This window comes from Chinchilla lanigera, unplaced genomic scaffold (assembly GCF_000276665.1).
Source record: "Chinchilla lanigera isolate Chin_1 unplaced genomic scaffold, ChiLan1.0 scaffold00109, whole genome shotgun sequence".
Taxonomy (NCBI): Eukaryota; Metazoa; Chordata; class Mammalia; order Rodentia; family Chinchillidae; genus Chinchilla; species Chinchilla lanigera.
Window position 1 is genome coordinate 5,639,627 of NW_004955510.1, and position 18,225 is coordinate 5,657,851.

General features: G+C 39.8%; 1 protein-coding gene across 2 annotated transcripts in view; it reads right to left on the reverse strand.

Moving 5' to 3' along the window:
* Positions 1-18,225, reverse strand: part of Wapl (WAPL cohesin release factor) — a 77,600-nt gene that overhangs the window by 43,005 nt on the left and 16,370 nt on the right. Inside the window, exons 3-4 of one of the 2 annotated variants that reach the window (XM_005407895.1) lie at positions 7,043-8,086; positions 4,575-4,693 (exon numbers count right to left, since the gene is read on the reverse strand). In XM_005407895.1, coding sequence (XP_005407952.1) covers positions 4,575-4,693; positions 7,043-8,086 — 1,163 coding nt within the window. The remainder of the gene's footprint in view (positions 1-4,574; positions 4,694-7,042; positions 8,087-18,225) is intronic. The other variant, XM_013506324.1, reaches the window with a different exon arrangement.

Below are 18,225 nucleotides of genomic sequence, written 5' to 3' on the forward strand. Positions count from 1 at the left end.
ATAAATAAAAATAAAAGAAGAGAGAGAGGGAAGAGAAAACGTGGGCAATTATGGCAACATGTTAACTGTAAATCAAGTTAGGCACAAAAATGTGGGTGGGTATTCATTATAATGCTCTTTCATATTTTCTGTGTATTTGAACTTTTCCCTATAAAAAGTTGGAAGCAGAGAGAATAAAGTAGAATGCCATCAAGTAGCAGTTTGCAAAGAACAGTCCTCTGTAGACGCATGAAACTCTTCCAGGATGTCGAAAGGTCAAACGCCTTTTCCCCAGTACAGAAACTTGCACTCTGCCCTCCTCATGGTGTTGACACTTCTCACGGCGCACTAAAACCACTGCGGCAAAACTGCTTGTGTGTCAAGGTAGGGCCTCAAAACCACTTGTGGTCACATTCTTACTGCCACATATTACACATTTAAAAAATATGTTTCGGGGGCTGGGGATTTAAGTCAGCAGCAAAGCACCTGCCTGGCAAGCGCAAGGTCGTGAGTTCGGTTCTGGTACCAAAGGAAAAAAAAAATATGTTTCACTTAAAGACATTTAAGAAGGAATAAGAATTTTATTAAATCTTGATGCCTGAATATACTGACATTCTGTATGACAAAACAAGTACGTGTGAAACCTTAGTGCTCTGCCAGTGTAGTGGCAGCTGTCTGTGATCCCAGCTACTCTAGAGGCTGAGGAAGAAGGAGCACCATTTGAGGCCAGGCTGGGCAATTCAGAGAGAATGGCTCAAAATAAATCAACAAACACAAAGGGCTGGGATGTAGTGCAGTGGGACAGCAGCCCTGGGTCCAGTCTCCAGTACTACCTAACAGTATGACCTGGGCCAGCATATAGGCTCAGTGGCTTAGCACCTGCCTGGTAAGCACAAGGTCATGAGTTTGATTCCCTGTATCAAAAAAAAAAAAAAAGAACTGCATCCCACAGGTGGGGTTGCATTGTGGAAAAGAAGCACACCCTAAGTTACCCTGAACTCACAGCTCTTTGTGCAACACTGTCACTGACTGACAAACTACACTTATTCAGACTGGGCACCTAGCAGACATTTTCTTGAAAGGCATAATGTGAGACTATAGCTTAAAGTATTTGATGCCAAGAGAAAACTTGAACTTTTCTGATACAAGGTAAAATTCTGGAAAACAAGTATCTAACCCTGTGAATGTGACAGCTTCCCAGTACTTAAAAAATTTTTGGATGACTCCGGCAATACTATTAATGTGAATACTTGATACTGTATAATAAAATGTGTTGCCATCTGAAAGAGTTGCATAACTCAATGAAACCAGTATTTTCCAAATGACCAATGTATTACGATACGAAACAAGTGCCAGTAATAGACCATTAACAGATTTTAACAGCATGAAAGGCTCACTGGCATGGTTTTAGACTCCAGGTTGCAATTAATCTTGAAGCAACTCCCATTCGTTGAGTTTTGTTGTAGCACTGAAGAATTTCCAGAGCCACATGACAAGGCTATCTCAAGTATAGCTGCGTATTTTGTCAGGTTGGATTTTCTTCACTTCAACCCATACAGCAAATAAGACATACTAAATGCAGAAAAGGATATGGAATATACCTGCCTTTTAAGTTAACCTTTAAAGAAATATGCAAAAATAAAGGAACAAGAATGTTATTATAGGGCCAGTGATATAGCTCAGTGGCACAGCATCTGCCTGGCAAGTGCAAGGTCATGAGTTCATTTCCCAGCACCAAAGGAAAAAAAAAAAAAGAATGCTATTATATTTTATAGTTTTTGATTTGAAAATGACTATCACAAAAATTTATATTAATATGTAATGGGCTTATTATTTTAAGTGAATTATAAGCACATTTGCTTTAAAAAGACCCCCAGTGGGCTTTTATTTAGGTAAAAGAAAGCCAACAATGGTTGTGGTGGCACACACCTATAATACCAACACTAAGGAGGCTATGGTAGGAGGATCACTGAGTTCAAAGGCTGTACTACATAGTGAGTTCAAAGCCAGCTTGAGCTACAGTGAGCTATTCCAGTCTCAAAAGCCAACCGCCCCACAAACAAACCATAAAAACTAGCAACATTCATATTCTAGTTATTTAAAAGCAATTCAACCTATAAGAATAAAAGGTACTGACAATTTTTTTTTCTTCTGAGCAGAGTCTTGCTTTGCAGTTCAACAGCCTTGAACTCACAACATAGCCCAGGCTGGCCTCAAACTCGCAATGATCCCCCTGCCTCAGCCTCCCAAGTGCTGGAATTATAAGCATGCGCCACCATGCTTGGCCAGTACTGACAGTTTTTAACTGCGACTTTTAATAGCAAAACCATTTAATAAACTATTTAAGTAAAGACCTCAGTTGTTTCAAAAAGGTAAAGTCAAGTAATACCTCTACTGCAGCATATGAAATAACTTACATAAAAATGAAACTGTACCCTATCCTTATACCATATATGGAAAATTAGCTCAAAATGTATGAAAAAATGAAACAAAAGACCTAAAACTATAAAAATTTTAGACAAAAAGAGAAAAGGATACACTCAGATGATTTCTTGGGTCTGATACCAAATGCACAGGCAACAAAAGAACAAACTGGACTTCACCAAATTTTTTAAAAATTTTACATCAAAAAAAGAAAAAGAAAGTGAAGCAACACTACAAAATGGGAGAGGGTACTTGCAAAGGAACTCCTACAACTCAGTAACAAAAACAACCCAATTCAAAAATTGACAAAGGCCAGGCATGGTGGCACACACCTGTAATCCCAGCATGTGAGAGGCTGAGGCAGGAGGATCACTGCGAGTTCGAGTCCAGCCTGGGCTACATGAACTGCATAGTGAGACCCTGTCTCAAAAAAAGACCTCCCACAAAAAAAATGGACAAAGAACTTGAAATGACAGTTGCCAAAAGATACACAAATGCAACCAGAAATGGTGACTCATGCCTGTACTCTCAGCACTAGGAGGCTGAGGAAGAACTGCTGTGAGTTCAACGCCAGCCTGAGCTACACAGTGAGTTCAACACCGGTCTGAACTATATGTAGCAAGACTCTGTCTCAAAAAGAAAATTATATATATACACACACACACATTCACACACACATAATACACATAAACACATATACATATTTGCTTAAGAAACACATGAAAAGATGTCCAACATCTGTAGTCATTAGGAAATGAGTACCCACCATAATGGGATACTATTCCACACCCAGTAAGGTAGCTATTGTCAACTAATAAGCACTGGCCGGACGTGATAGCATACACCTGTAATCCCAGCACTCGGGAGGCTGAGGCAAGAGGATCACTGGGAGTTCGAGATCAACCTGGGCTACAAAGTGAGCTCAAGGCCAGCCTGAACTGCATATCTAGACCCTGTCTCAAAAAGACAAAAAAAAAAACAACCAAAAAAAAACCTAATAAGCACTGGCAAAGACACAGAGAAACTGGGCACATGTACACATGCACCATTTCTGATGGAAACATGAAGTGACAGAGCTGCAGTGGAAAACCGTTACAGACTTAACATGACGCAGCAAATTCTACTCCCAAGTATACATCCAGATATAGACAGATTTACAATTCCCTAATCTACAATTCTTCAACTTTAGGATGGTGTGAAAACATCAGGGATTCAGTAGAAACTTCACGTAGAGTTAAGTTTTCCTCTTGTCCCGAGCTAGCAATATGTTTGGTACAATGCTGTCTTGTGAGGCTGGGTAGCAGCAAAAACCACAGCTCCTGGCCAGCTATGTGACCATGGGGAAAAGAGCCAACACTGCAAAGGTGCCTGTGGCTAGGCTCAATATTCAGTAGGGTTAGTACATTAAGCGCATTTTCAAGTTAACCGCATTTTCACCTAACAGCAGGCTTATCAGGATGTAACTCCTGTTGAGCATCTGTAACTGGACAACAATCATTATTTCATAGCAGCATTATTCACAACAGCAAGATCAACATAATATGGGAAGTGTGTGTGTGTCAAAGAGAGACAGACTGGAACATTATTCAGTCATAAAAATAGGAACGAAATTTTGAAATATACTGTGACATGCACGGACCTTAGAAACATGCTTCATGAAATAAACCAGATCCAAAAGAACAAATATGACTCCATTTATATGAGGTATTTACAAAGCACAATGGTCTTTCTAAACTGAGTGGGGTGGGTGCAAAGGGGAATAATTATTTAATTGGTATAGAATTTTTGCTGGGAAAAATGAAAAAGTTTTAGGTATTGATAATAGCTGTGACTTACATAACACTGTGAGAGTATTTAATACCACTGACCTGTGCATTTGAGAATGGTTAAGTAATAGGCATTGTTACATCTCTATCTTTATACATCACAATTTAAAACCTGGTAACAGTGTGTTTTTAAAATGGCTTACTTATGTTCTCTGGAAGACATTTGCTGTGATGGTTAGCACCATCAAAAAGTAAGAGTTTGGGGCAGGGGACATAGCTCAGTGGCACAGCGCTGGCCTGGCAAGCTCAAGGCCCTGCGTTTAATTCCCAGTACAAGAAAAAAGATAAGAGTTGGCCTTCCAATAATAGAACAATAGTTAAAACCATGGATAGTGTTTTACTCACCCGTTTGGGGCCACTAAAAATCTTTCTGGTGTTTTCCTTTGATTTATCTCCTTGTTTACTTATGGGCTTCTTCACACTTTCAGGTGCACCAGGCAAGTCCTCTGTAAAATCCAAGTTTTCTGAAATGGTAATCAAAACTAGCTAGTTTTCTAGTATTTCAGATTATCTACCAGACAACCTAGGAAGCTCCCCACCCCACTCCTGCCCCGGCATATACAGGAAGAAAAGAGAAAAGGAATTAAAGCCCCACAGCTGGCACAATACGCCCAGCCTTCTCACTCCCTGCTTCACAAACTTGGTTGTGTATGTATACCTTAGTCCTACTTTGTGTTAATGGCAAACTTAAGTATCTTCTGAAATAAACTGTGAGCTTCACAGGTGATATACCTGTGGACACCTACAGACACTAACACTGGTACGGTAGTGTACACACAGAAAAACCTCAGGTGGTGTCTACCTTTAACATTTTTATAGACTTCAGGTCCATTAAATCGTGGCTTTCAAAGAATGCCTGCTTACATACACAAAAAGGCCACACTTAAAAACCCCAAAGGGTAACTTCAGTTAGCAAAATATATAAAGAAACCCAGTACAGTATAGTTTAATGATTTGTGGGTCCTCACACAACACTAACAGTACTTCCCAAATGGTTATTTTTTTTCTAACCTAAATAAAACAAAAACAGGAAGATTTTTCTCTATTCCAACTTTTTAAAATGTTTACTGTTTTACACATTATAAAGACTCAAATTTCGGGGCTGGGGATTTAGCTCAGCGGCACAGCACCTGCCTGCCAAGCACAAGGTCGTGAGTTCAATTCCTGGTACCAGAAGAAAAGCAAAAAAAGCAAAAAAAAAAGACTCAAATTTCCACCAGGTGTGGTAGCACACACCTATAATCCCAGCACTCAGGAGGCTGAGGCAGGAGGATGGTTGGGAGTTTGAGACCAGCCTGGGATACAAAGTGATATCAACGCCAGCCTGAACTGCATAGTGAGACCCTGTCTCAAAGACAAAAAAAAAAAAAAAAAAGACTCAAATTTCCAATTCTGATATAATAAATGATCTCTAATTTTCACGTTACTCAGTATCAATGTCAAATTTCCTTAAGTCTAATATTATTTTTTTCCCCAGTGCAGGGAATCCAACCCTGGACTGCCCACTGTGCTTCACTTCAAGACCTAATTTCACATTGTAACATTTAAGAAGTTTTATTACTCCCAGGGTGTAAATCTCAGTGACAGATTTTAACTGCATTATGAGACTAACTTGAGTGATTCAGGCTAGCGAAGTAAGGTGCAATAGGTCAGGAGCTCGGGCACTGTACAGATTACGTAACAGACCACAAGGATCTGACCAGAAAGGCCACTGCAAGCTTTGGTTCTGTGCATGGGATCTAAGACAACAGACAACAGAGGGTAAATTCTGCCAAAACTCCTTATTGGCTTTATTTGTTCACTTATTTAATTTTGCAGCAAGGAGTGAGCCTATAGGGTCTACTCCTGTGTAAAGAATCCTGTCAGGGGCTGGGAGTATAGCTCAGTGGCCCAGCATGTGCTGCACATGCATAAGAACCTAGGGTTCAACCCCTAGCACCAATTAAAAAATTGTTTAATTAAAAAAAAAAACCTAATCTAGCCAGCAAAACTATTGCTGAACCAGACAAAGCACAACAGTAGATAGTGTCAAGTACGACAGACTCTCAGAGGATCTGTATCCAAGAATATTAGAACTCTAACTCACCATGATGATGCTGCTTCTACAGCCCTAACAGGACAAAATCTTTATTTAACAATTAAACTAACCCAGGAAAACTATACTCAGCTAAGAGTCCCTGAATCCCAGTGTTTTGCTCCTTCTTTTCCACTCAACAGCCAACCCACTTCCCAAATCCCTTGTCCATGAATGACTTAATTAGAATAGAACAAACCTATTCCTTTTGCTTGTCTCTCACCATGGACTGAACTCCTAGGAGACCTGTGAGACTGAGCTTGTGACCTTCAGAGACAAACTCAATCTTTACTGGTAAGAGAATACTTCCCTACATTTTTCAATTTTATTAAACCAGCTTGAGAGAATTTGAAAATGTTTTCAATGTTCATTAGTTTTGAGCCAACTCAAAAGTTTTTAATTAATTTTACTCTCATTAAAACCATCTGTTACCAGCACAATTATAAATGTCCAAAACCTACCCTTATGTCTCTACTACATAATGTTTTTCAAAGTCGAAACATCAAGATGTTTGGTATTCTTGCCCCATACACACCGGTTCCTCACAACTCAAGACCTGGTCATTAGTATTCAAACTGCTGTGCCTTTGGGTGAGGTAACTTGTACTTCTTCTAAACATGTACTTCTATTGAAAAATAAATATAATAAAGTAAAACTGAGTACTATTAAACTAAATTTATACTGATGTGAGACTGAAAATCATGTTTTCTTATTTTGTATGTACATCTGAAAATCTTACCTGCGTTACTAGCACTAGACTGACTGTCCTGGGAATTATCATTGCTTTCTGGCGGAGGCTGCAAGGAGGGTGACGGAGCTGTTTTAGTTCGTTTTTTGGTGGCCTTTCTTTCCACTTGACAGTCATCATCATCATCATCTTCACTTTCACTGAGATCATCAAAACCAAAATACTTAATTTTGTAATTAGAACTTCCAGAGCCTCCTTCATCACCTCCTGTCTCATCATGATCTTCAAAACCAAAAAATTCAAGTTTCACATCCTTTTTGGATTTAACATTACTAGGGCGGAATCTAGTAGTGGTCTTAGAAGTTGCGATGTCGGCCTTCTTTCTGAGGCGGCCAGCTTCTCCCAGGTCTGCAGGAGTGGATGCAGTGAATTCATCCATGCTTCGCTCCATAGTGTCCTGGATGGTGACGTTACAGACTGACAAGCACGACGGGTGCAACACAGTATAATCTCTAGTCCGGCCAACCGTCCCTCGAAGACTGGTCCCACAGGCGACACCGCCCTTCTTTGCCTGATTCAGGCCATCTTTACCCGACTCACTGTTTGCCTTGGCTAAAGTCTGACTGGTGCAGTCCATTAGCTTATCAAAACTGGATGCTCCTTGGGAGGCTTTTGCCTTGTTGGCCCTACAGTACGTCCTACAATTGCTTGGCCTAAGAACACTTTGCACCATGTCTTCTTCAATGGCTTCATCTAGATTTTCCAATCGAGTTTTTAAATCCTCATCCTTCATCTCCAAAAGAGGATCACTATCCAAAGCTAAAATATCATCTTCTGACCTGATATCTTCAAAATCATTATCCCATTCATACAAACCAGTTCTCATAGACCCCTTGACTGGAGATGTTTCAGATGGAGACTCTGACTGCTTCCCAAACTGGGAGTTCCAAGTATCGTTTGTTTCCTTGATTTCATCAGCTTTGTATCCAGAAGCCAGTATGGTTTCTGCACTAGCTTTCTTAGTACTGTCGTCAGTATTTTTGTGAAAATGGTGACTATTTTTTTCATGTTCTTCATTGAAATTCTCCACTGTATCTATAAAAATAATAAGTCAAAGGATTAAAGACGTGAGTGGCATCAATAACCAGGTCACAAGTAAAGACGTGGCTGATAGTGCACAATTAGATAATCCTGAAATAAATGCAATACTTTTAAATTATGGAGAAATTAATGTTTATACACCAAACACACCTCCCTCCTGCCTTTTCCAATTCTGATGTCTTCCAGTAACCTGTCCTCAAGGCATCAAAGCTCCTGACTACTATTAGCTAAACTCCTCAGAGATTTCAGCATTGCTAAGCAACTGAATCAATCCAGAATGACAGGTATATGACTTAGTCAAACCTCCACAGGGGCATTATGGGCTTTTCAAATAAAGATGCTTATGTCCACGTAGTAGAACTTAAAAGCCAGTTTAACACAAGCAATGAAAGTACTCCAGCAGTATTTGTATGTATGTGGGGTAGAGCTGCCCATAGGTGTACAAGCTCTGTCTAGAAACCTACCTATATGACTGGATTTCTCTAACTATTTTCTTTCTTCTAATCCTAAAAACCACATAACACCAAGGAATTTATGGTGTCTATGTATCCACATCAGGCAATAGTAAATCTTAAACTGCCAATTCATTTTATACTTGAGAAATTCATTTTTTGTTTTCTATAGTTTTCAGAAACTTTTTTACCTTTCCAAATGAGATGGAAGTATGATTCAAATTCGGAGTAGTTTTCTCAACACTTATTAGAAAAACAGTGGTAAAATGTTTATTCCATACTAAATGGTAAAATTACTTTTTAGCTAGGCAGGTTAGCATAGGCCTATAACCTCAGCATTCATGAGAGGATGAGGCAGGAGGATCACCCTGGTTTGAAGCAACCCTAGCCTATACAGCAAGACCTAGGGATTTTCACAAGATCAGTGGCACAGTGCAATCCTCAATGCTACCCAAGAGGGTGAAATGTACTTGACTGGCTGAGATCTGTATTTACTTACCTTTAGCAAACATCTAATTTATGAATAATAAATACCTGTTTAATTCCTCTGTATTTCCCAGCTAAAGGCAAGTAATTATAGTGTTCTTATATGTCAGAACCACCATTGATAAGATAATGAAAATCTAAGAATTAAAAGCCAACTCTGACACTTGGTACCTTAAAAGAGTTCTGAGCAAACCCAAGGTTAAATTCAAATCTGAAGAGTAAACAGGCTGGTGTTTGTAGGCACGCAGTAGGGTCTGCAGCCCTGCACTGCACTGGCCACGACAGCTCTGTGGGCCAGAGGACCAACTTCTCCTGTTTCCTTGAGTGTCAAAACTTCCTGTCTGTTCACAGGGCACCACTACCCTACTCTACCTCAAAATTATCATAGGTATTTTGGAAATAATCCCCCAGGAAAGGATCAGTGAGTGCTTGGTATGCTTACCCACATAATAGTTTAAGTGTTAACCTACGTCATTTTTATAGCTGCAAAACAGTCCACTGTCAACATCACAAAATTTATTTAGGCTATTTCTGGTTTATGTAATAAGTATCCTGAGTTCCAAAAAAATGAAAATAATAAACTTTTTATCCAGTTTGAATTTTTCTTTTTTTTAAATCTGAGTCCATTACATAGTTCAGGCTGCCCCTGAACTCACTGTGGAGCCCAGGCTAGCCTTGAATTCACTGCAAGGCACCTGCCTCAGCCTCCGAAGTGCTGGGATTACAGGTGTGCACCACCAGCCCCACCTTATCCAGTTTAAAATTACTACTTTAGCCAGGCATGGTGCCATGTGCTTTTAATTCCAGCATTCAGGAGACTAAGGCAGGAAGATCACCATGAATTCAAGGCCAGCCTGGGTTACAGAGTGAGATCCTGTCTCAAAAAAACAAACAAAAAAAATTTACTACTTTAAGTGTTTCCCCACAGGAGAGCCCACACTGCCTTCAGAATGTATACTTCTTTAATCTGTTTAATAAGCCTAACCAATGCCTCTCCAAAAAAAGAGAAAAATTACTACTTGAAGCTTTATTACCCTCATTAGCCCTAAAAACAAGATGTGCATGTCAGCCATTACTAGTCTTATCAAGAGGCTGCCTTTCATGTGATAGAAGCTTAAGAGTCTGACTTTTGTTGCAAGTTGATCTTGGAATTTGTTATAAATGTGAAGAGTAAGTGAGATCCGTAAGAAAATATTCTTGCTAAAAGAGCTGTATCATTAGCAATTTATCCACATACTCAACTATGTAGCATAAACAATCCTATAAGTCAATCATTATCAAGGTATATCATATATTTTAACTTCTGAAACACATTGAATAGGTAAAGTTAGTTTTATAGAGTTCTAGGTAAGAGGGGCTGGGGATTTAGCTCAGCGGCAAAGCGCCTGCCTGGCAAGCTCAAGGTCGTGAGTTCGGTTCCTGGTACTGCAGAAAAACCAAAAAACCAAAAAAAAGAGTTCTAGGTAAGAAAAGTAGTCCAAGTTTTATTTATATTAATACTCGCTGTTTTTGTTTTTTTTTTGAGACCTTTTCACTGGAGTTTTTTAGCATCACTAGATTAGTATTCAGTCTTTTATATACTGGTGACATTTAGTTTAGCACAATGAAGACTACCTGAAAGCTGAAATTACACAGGAAATCAGTATGTACTGGCTGTGGGATTCCTTACCTTCACAGAAAAGATGGATTATTCAATAAAGGGAAAAACCAGAGTTGGTTCTATAACCTCAAACATGAAATATATTCTAGACGACTCAGACTTAAATGGAAAATGAAACATATATTACAAAACAAAGGGAATTAGAAGAATACTCTACAATGGGGAAATCCTTTCTCAGACACAAAACCCATAATCATCTATACAAAATACAAACTTTAAGAATAGCAAAACATTCAAGCGCAAGGTCGTGAGTTCGGTTCCCGGTACCGGAGAAAAACCAAAAAAAAAAAAGAATAGCAAAACATTATATAAATTCATAACATTACAGAAAATATAATAGTAAATCATGATACAGAAAGAAAAAGGGCCAATTCCTCCCTTAACTGAAAAAGCACTCTCACACAAATCTAAATGAATTAGAAACCTAAAGATGAAAATGTAAAACTTTCAGAACATAGGAATACCTTCAAGACTCAGGCAGGAAAGGATTTCTTACACAAGATATAAAAACCATTAACCATAAAAGAAAAGAAACAAATTTAATTTGCTCAAAATTATATCTTATCATTTTTTAAAACAAAAATGCCAGAGGTGGTGGGGCACACCTGGAATCCCACCATTCAGGAGGCTAAGGCAGGAGGATTACCATGAGTTCAGGGTCAGCCTGTGCTAAACAGTGAGTTGAAAGCCTAAATTACACAGCAAGATCCTGTCTCAAAAAAAAAAAAAAAAAATTCACTATTTATGAAAACAAGCACTTGAAGCTGGGCATAGTGGCACATACCTGTAATCCCAGTACTCGGGAGGCTGAGGCAGGAGGATCGTTGTGACTTCGAGACCAGCCTGGGCTACAAAGTAAGCTCAAGGCCAGACTAAACTGCATAGCGAGACCCTGCCTCAAAAAAAGACTAAAAAAGAGAACAAGCACTTGAGGTCCTGGATTTGATCCACAGTACTGCCAAAAAAAAAAAAAAAAAGATAGAAAAAGAAAAAAAAATTTAAAACAAATGAGCAGACAAATGAGAGTGGAGGAATGGAGACTATGTATTAAAATGCCTACAACTCAGTAATGCCGACTGTCCAACAGAAAATCAAGAAACTGGCCAAGCTGAGTACAATGGCCTGTGCCTGTAACTCCAGCACTATGGAAGAAAGGCTGATGCAAGAGAATTGCGCTCCCAAGCCCAGCCTGGGCAACTTAGACTTGGGGAGATGCTGTCTCAAAGTGGGAAAAAAAAAAGTAAAAATGAAATGCATAGGGAGGTAGCTCAGTATGAATGACGCCCCTAGGTTCAATCCCTTGAACTACAGAGACAGAAAGACAGACAGACAGGCTGGCTGGGAACTACAGGCCACACGAGAAAGTGCTTATACTCATCAGTCATTAGGGAGATACAAATTCAAACCATAACATCACACCACAACACAGTCACCAAGAAGTGTCAAAATAAAAAAGACTCACAAGGTCAGCTAGTGTAAGGAAGGCACTGCAACTTCAACTGATGGGAGTAGAAACTTGACCTCTCTGGCATCACCCACATAAGCTAAACACAACCCTCACCTTAGGACCCAGCAATTAAAGTACGTACAATAAAACATTCCATTGAGCCACATGAAATTTGCATTTTTAAATGATCAAATAGCAATATCACATGGCTCAACATAACAGCCATATGCTCATAGTAACATCATTCCCAGTGACTAAAACCAAACCATCCATGGCAGGTACAGCCAAGGGGACAGGTGCAGTTTGTGGAGAGTGACTGCCTAGGATGCACAGGCCCTAAGTTCAATGCCCAGCAAAACACAAGGGGAAATAAAGAACAAGTACTCTGTTATGTTCATACAAAGAAATATTGTAGACCAATAAACATAAATAAAACTGTAATTCTGTTGAAACATATCTTAGTCATGCTACAATGAGTAATCTGATTGAACTGTTTCAAATTCAAAATGTACATGTTGAAGAAATACAAATATTTACAAATTACTTTCTGAGAATATGAAATAACCTAAGTAACAAGGAATCTTACTACAACATTGTTTCCTGGTTTACTTGCTTGTATGAACAACACAAACACCAATCAATGAATAAGTAATTATCATCTAGCCACAAAAACCGAAAAGTAACTGTTAAGAGGAAGGACAGTGGACCTATTATGGAGATACATGAATGCCCTTAGCAGAGCAGATACATGAATGCCCTTTAACAGATGAATAAGGGAAAAAGGAAGACTCTTTTTCATACTTTTAAAATTCCATCTGGTATATGAATTGTCTGTTCTAAATCTAAAATATATAAAACACCAAAGTTGAGGTAGGAGGATCATCCCAAATTCAAGGCCAGCCTGGGTTACATAGTGAGTTCAAGGTCAGCCTGAACTACACAGGTACAACCTGTCTCAAAAGATAAATAAACAAATTGCCAAGGTTATATATTAAGTATCTTAAAGCACAAAAATGATAAGCAATCACCTCTGGCACTGTTCCCCTGCTCTGCTTCCTACCTTCCACTAACTGCCTCACCATGTAGCTCCATCTCCACTGCAATGTTCCTGCTTTGAAGCAAGCTGCCCTGGGATCAGACACTCTGAAATCTTAAGCCGAAGTAAGCTTCTCATATAAGCTGTGTGTCAGGTATTTTGTATCAGGACAGTGAAGTTAATAAAATGTCCTTTCAATGCTACTTTTTTTGTTTGTTTTTTTGAAACAGGGTCTCGCTATGTAGTTCAGGCTGGTCCTGAACACACTACATAGCCCAGGGTGGCCTTGAACTCCCAGCTACCCTCCTGCCTCAGCCTCCCAAAAAGCCTCCTAGTGCTGGGATTACAGGTGTGTACCACCACACCTGGTCATCAGTGCTACCTCTAAAAACAACTCCTACCCTATATTGAGACACATGATATGATGCTCAATAACATATGCAGAAAGACGTTCAGTGCAGCATTTTCTTGTGAATGGCTTAGGTCTAGAACATAGCCCAAACTATAACGTGTTCAGTGGCAGGGCCTCTTTTCGCTTTTGTAGGAAGTGTGCACCACCATGTCCAACAGAGGGAGGCTTTCGGAAAGTGACTAGATCATCAGTGGACTACTGCAAGAGATGAATATGCTGTTAGCAAGTAAGGACTGGTTGGAGAGACCTGGAAAAATGTATTCTTGTCCCTGGTTCTTCCTTCTCCTCTCTGTTTGCTGGTTGCTGTGGGGTGAGCAGACTTCTCCCACTAGGCCCTTCCGCCATGCCATTTCTGCCCTTGGAGCCAGTGAGCACACTCTAAAACAATGAGCCAAAATAAACCTCTCCTCCTTTAAGTTGTGGGTACTGGGTATTTTCTTTCAGGAATGAGAAAGTGACTAAGACAGTTACTAACAGCAAAAGATCAGAAACAGCCAATATATCCAGACACTAGTTTAAAATATGGCACATCTACACAACAGAAAACTATGGAGCTGCTAAAGGACAGGTAGAGTGCTCACTTCAGCAGCACATATACAAAAGGGCAGGCACAGTAAATCTATACTCATAAGTTGAGGTATTTCTTAGTGATAGTATAATTTAATATGCCCAAGGCCTTGAGTTCAATGCCTAGTGTGTCCCTCCCCAAATGGAAAAAAACCATTCACAGCATTACCTTCAGGGGAAGACAGCAGACTTTTCACTGTCAATAAATGCAGACATTAATCACAAGCCCCTAAAAAGATGCTTGAGACTTGGCACATCTTCCTTGGTGGACCACTTTTAAAGATGTAAAAGGCACCGTGTGTGTTGGTACACACCTATAATCCCAGCACTCATGTGGAGGAGGTAGGAGGGAGGTAGGAGGATTGTCGCAAGCTTGACACCAGCCTGGGGTACAAAGTAGGCTTAAGGCCAGCCTGAACTGCATAGCGAGACCCTGCCTCAAAAAGACAAAAAACCAACAAGGACTGGGGATATAGCTCAGTGGCATAAGCACTTGCCTAGCAAGTACAAGGTCCTGAGTTCGATTCTTGGTACCAAAAAAAAAGAAAGGCCAAGGATGTAGCTCAGCATCACAGCACCTGCCTGGCAAGTGCGAGGTCACAAGTTTGATTCCTGACACTAAAAAAAAAAAAAAAAAAGAGCCAGGTGTAGTGGCACATGCCTATAATCCCAGTACTCAGGAGGATGAGGCAGGAGGATGATTGCAAGTTTGAGGCTTGCCTGGCCTACAAAGTGAGTTCAAGGCCAGCCTGAACTGCATAGTGAGACTCTGTCTCAAAAAGACAAAAAACCACCGGGCGAAAGAAGGGGCATGGTGGTACACGCCTGTAACCCCAGCACTTGGGAGGCTGAGGCAGGAGGATCATTATGAGTTTAAGACCAGCCTGGGCTACAAAGTGAGCTCAAGGCCAGCCTGAACTGCATAGTGAGACCCTGTCCCAAAAAGAACCCCCCCCTCAAAAAAAAGACAAAAAGCAAACAAACAAATCAGAAGTTTCACTTAGCTGGAACAGACAAGCTTGATATAAATGCCCCCATCCTATATCAACAAAGCCCACAGGAAGAGCTGGACTGGCAACAGCTTATGCTCAAACCAAGGCCAAAGCTGCTTATCTTTGACCTACCTTCCCGGTAGAACAGGGAAGACAGGCTACACCCCAGCCACAGCTACACCAGTACACCTTAGGCCTCCCTTCTAGGTAGCAATTAGCCCTTCAAACCAAACACACTTATGCCCAGAGGTACACAAGGACCTTCCAAAAGGTACACAGGCACATTTAATTTTAAGGAAATTCATTTCTAAATCCCCAACCTTCACTCCTACAGCCCCAAACCTGATTTGCCAACCCATTTGGCACCAATCAATTGCTCCTCCTGCATTATAAAGGCACAAGCCAGGTGTGGTGGTGCATTCCTATAATCCCAGCACTCTGGGAGGCTGAGGTAAGAGGACTGCTCTGAGTTCGAGGCCAATCTGAACTACACAGCAAGACCCTGTCTCAAATAAAAGAAGGGAAGCCAGGAAGGAGGGGAGGGGAGGGGAGGGGAGGGGAAAGAGGCGAGGGGATGGAGGACAGGGGACAGAAAAGGGGAAGGAAAGGGGAAAAGGAAAAGGAAAGGGAAGGGAGGCAGGCACATTCATATATCCTAATCACACTACCGCCCAAGGGACAACTGAAATATATGGTGAATGTTTACATTTTAAAAATGTATCAAAGTAAAAGACACACTGCAATTAATCTCCCTCAAAATCCTCCTCCTCACTTTGAACACTTAGATCCCACTGTTCTTGTCACTTTCTGAAGCAGTTCTGGTGTCCTCTTTCCTGTCTTTAGAACTATGATCAAAAATATGGAGAATGACAGTTGAAGCAAAGCTTATTAGTACAGTAGAGTTTCCATTGATGTTTTCATTGTGGTTCGTATAGGAATTTATTTCTGATGTTATCTTTCAGGTTTTGTAAGCAAGAACACAGCTAATGTTAAAATGTGGATGTTTATTCTGAATGCACAATATACAAAGAATTTAGGGCTGAGGTTTATCGCTCAGTGGCACAGTGCCTGCCTGGCAAGCACAAAGTCCTGAGTTTGATTCCCGGTACCAAAAACAAAAACAAAAAATTTTAAGTTGGGCGTGGTGCTGCACACCTGTAGTCTCAGCACTCGGGGAGGGGGGGGCTGAGATAGGAGGATTGCCTAGGCTACAAAGCAAGTTCAAGGCCAGCCTGAACGGCACAGTGAAACCCTGTCTCAGAAAGACAAAAAAAAAAGAATTTAATGCTTTATTTTGTTGATATTTTACATTCCTGTTAACTACACACTGTTTAATATAGTAAGAGCCTCCTGACAAAACAGCAAGACCACTGGGCATGGTGGTACATGCCTATAATCCCAGCATTCCTGGGAGGCCGGAGGATCATTCCAAGTTCAAGACTAGCCTGAATTATACGGCAAGACCCTGTCTTAAAAAGACATTAAAAAAAAAAAAAAAAAAAAAGACAAGACCACGGAGACGTCAATTATGTCCTACAAAAAAGGCCAGGAAGACACAGCAGTGTAAGCGATGCCTGAGTATGAAATATGCTGTTGTCATGTGTGCAGATTGCGTTAGATATAATAATTGAACATTAATTTTTCTGTAAAGTGGTATTAGTATTTTCATTGTAGTTCATGTAAGAATTTATTTGTGTTGTTCTTTTTCAGACCTAGTAGACCAAAAAAGTCAATGTTGAAAATATTAATGCTTTTCTATAAACACTCAATAAATATTTAAATTTCAATTAAAAAATATGTATGGTTAAGACTGCTGCTGAGTGCCAGTCAACAGAAAAGCAGGCTACAAAGTCCACCTTGTTCACTGCTCCTAGCACTGCATAACTTCCAGCTTTTCCCTAAAGTCAATCATGACCATGAAAGCTCAACATTCTGAATCCACTCAGGACATCAAGGCAGTCACCACAGCACACTAAAGACACTAGAAAAAAAGTACTTCCACAACTGCTTCAGAAAATGGCACAAACAATGGGCATCAGGATAAGTGTTCGCAGTTAGAGGGAGTATTTGGAGAGGGATTAAATGGCAGTACTGTAGAAATTTACTGTGTTTTTCAATCACACCTCATACCTGCCTCCAATTCTAGCATGGCTTTATAAGGACGTAATGTGATAAATTATTGCCTTCTGTTGCTTCATAATGGAATCAACTCATGGCTGGGTAATAAAGCCTTTGCCTTTGGGAGATTTCTTTTTTTTTAAAATTTTAAAGAGAAAAGAACAAAAACAACACAACACAAAAACAATTTAAAAAAAAAACAGATACACAATTTCAAAACAAGATAGGAAATTAAGCTGGGCGTGGTGGCACACACCTGTAATCCCAGCACTCAGGAGGTTGAGGCAGGAGGATCATTGTGAGTTCGAGGCCAGCCTGAACTGCATAGCGAGCCTCTGTCTCAAAAAAAAAAAAAGAAAAAAAAAAAAAAAAAAGGTTGTTGTATTACATATTGTTATCTTTAAAGTAGTTGCTCAGATTACCAGATATAGGTATGCAAGATTGATCAAACAATTAAACATTAACTGTTCCTTTCAATAGAAATTAGTAGTACAGTTATCTTAGCTACTGTGTGTATGTGCCACATACACAGTTGTTATTTCCTATTGAGCAGTTCCTTGCCCTTTCACAATATCTACTGTACCTTTCAGATTTTATTTACTCTTTCAGGTTTTTACACTAAGGGGACAATATGATGTTTATATATGCAGGTTTGATTTATTTCACTTAGGAGCATTTGTGAGATTTCTAACAATCACTTTCCAAAAAATAGAAAAGACCTAATTAAATGGATTCATTCTTAAATAAAATGAATTTTTAACACTATCTTATGATCTATAGCATATATAAGTACACATAACAGAAACTGCTATAACAAAACTATTCTTATTTGTCCATTTTGTCAGTGATGATATACACACACACACAAATCTGAAAGGCCCCATCCCTCATTAAGAGTATAACTCTTGATAAATTAACCTTAAATAGATACAGTTGGGTATAGGGGTACACACCTGCAGACCC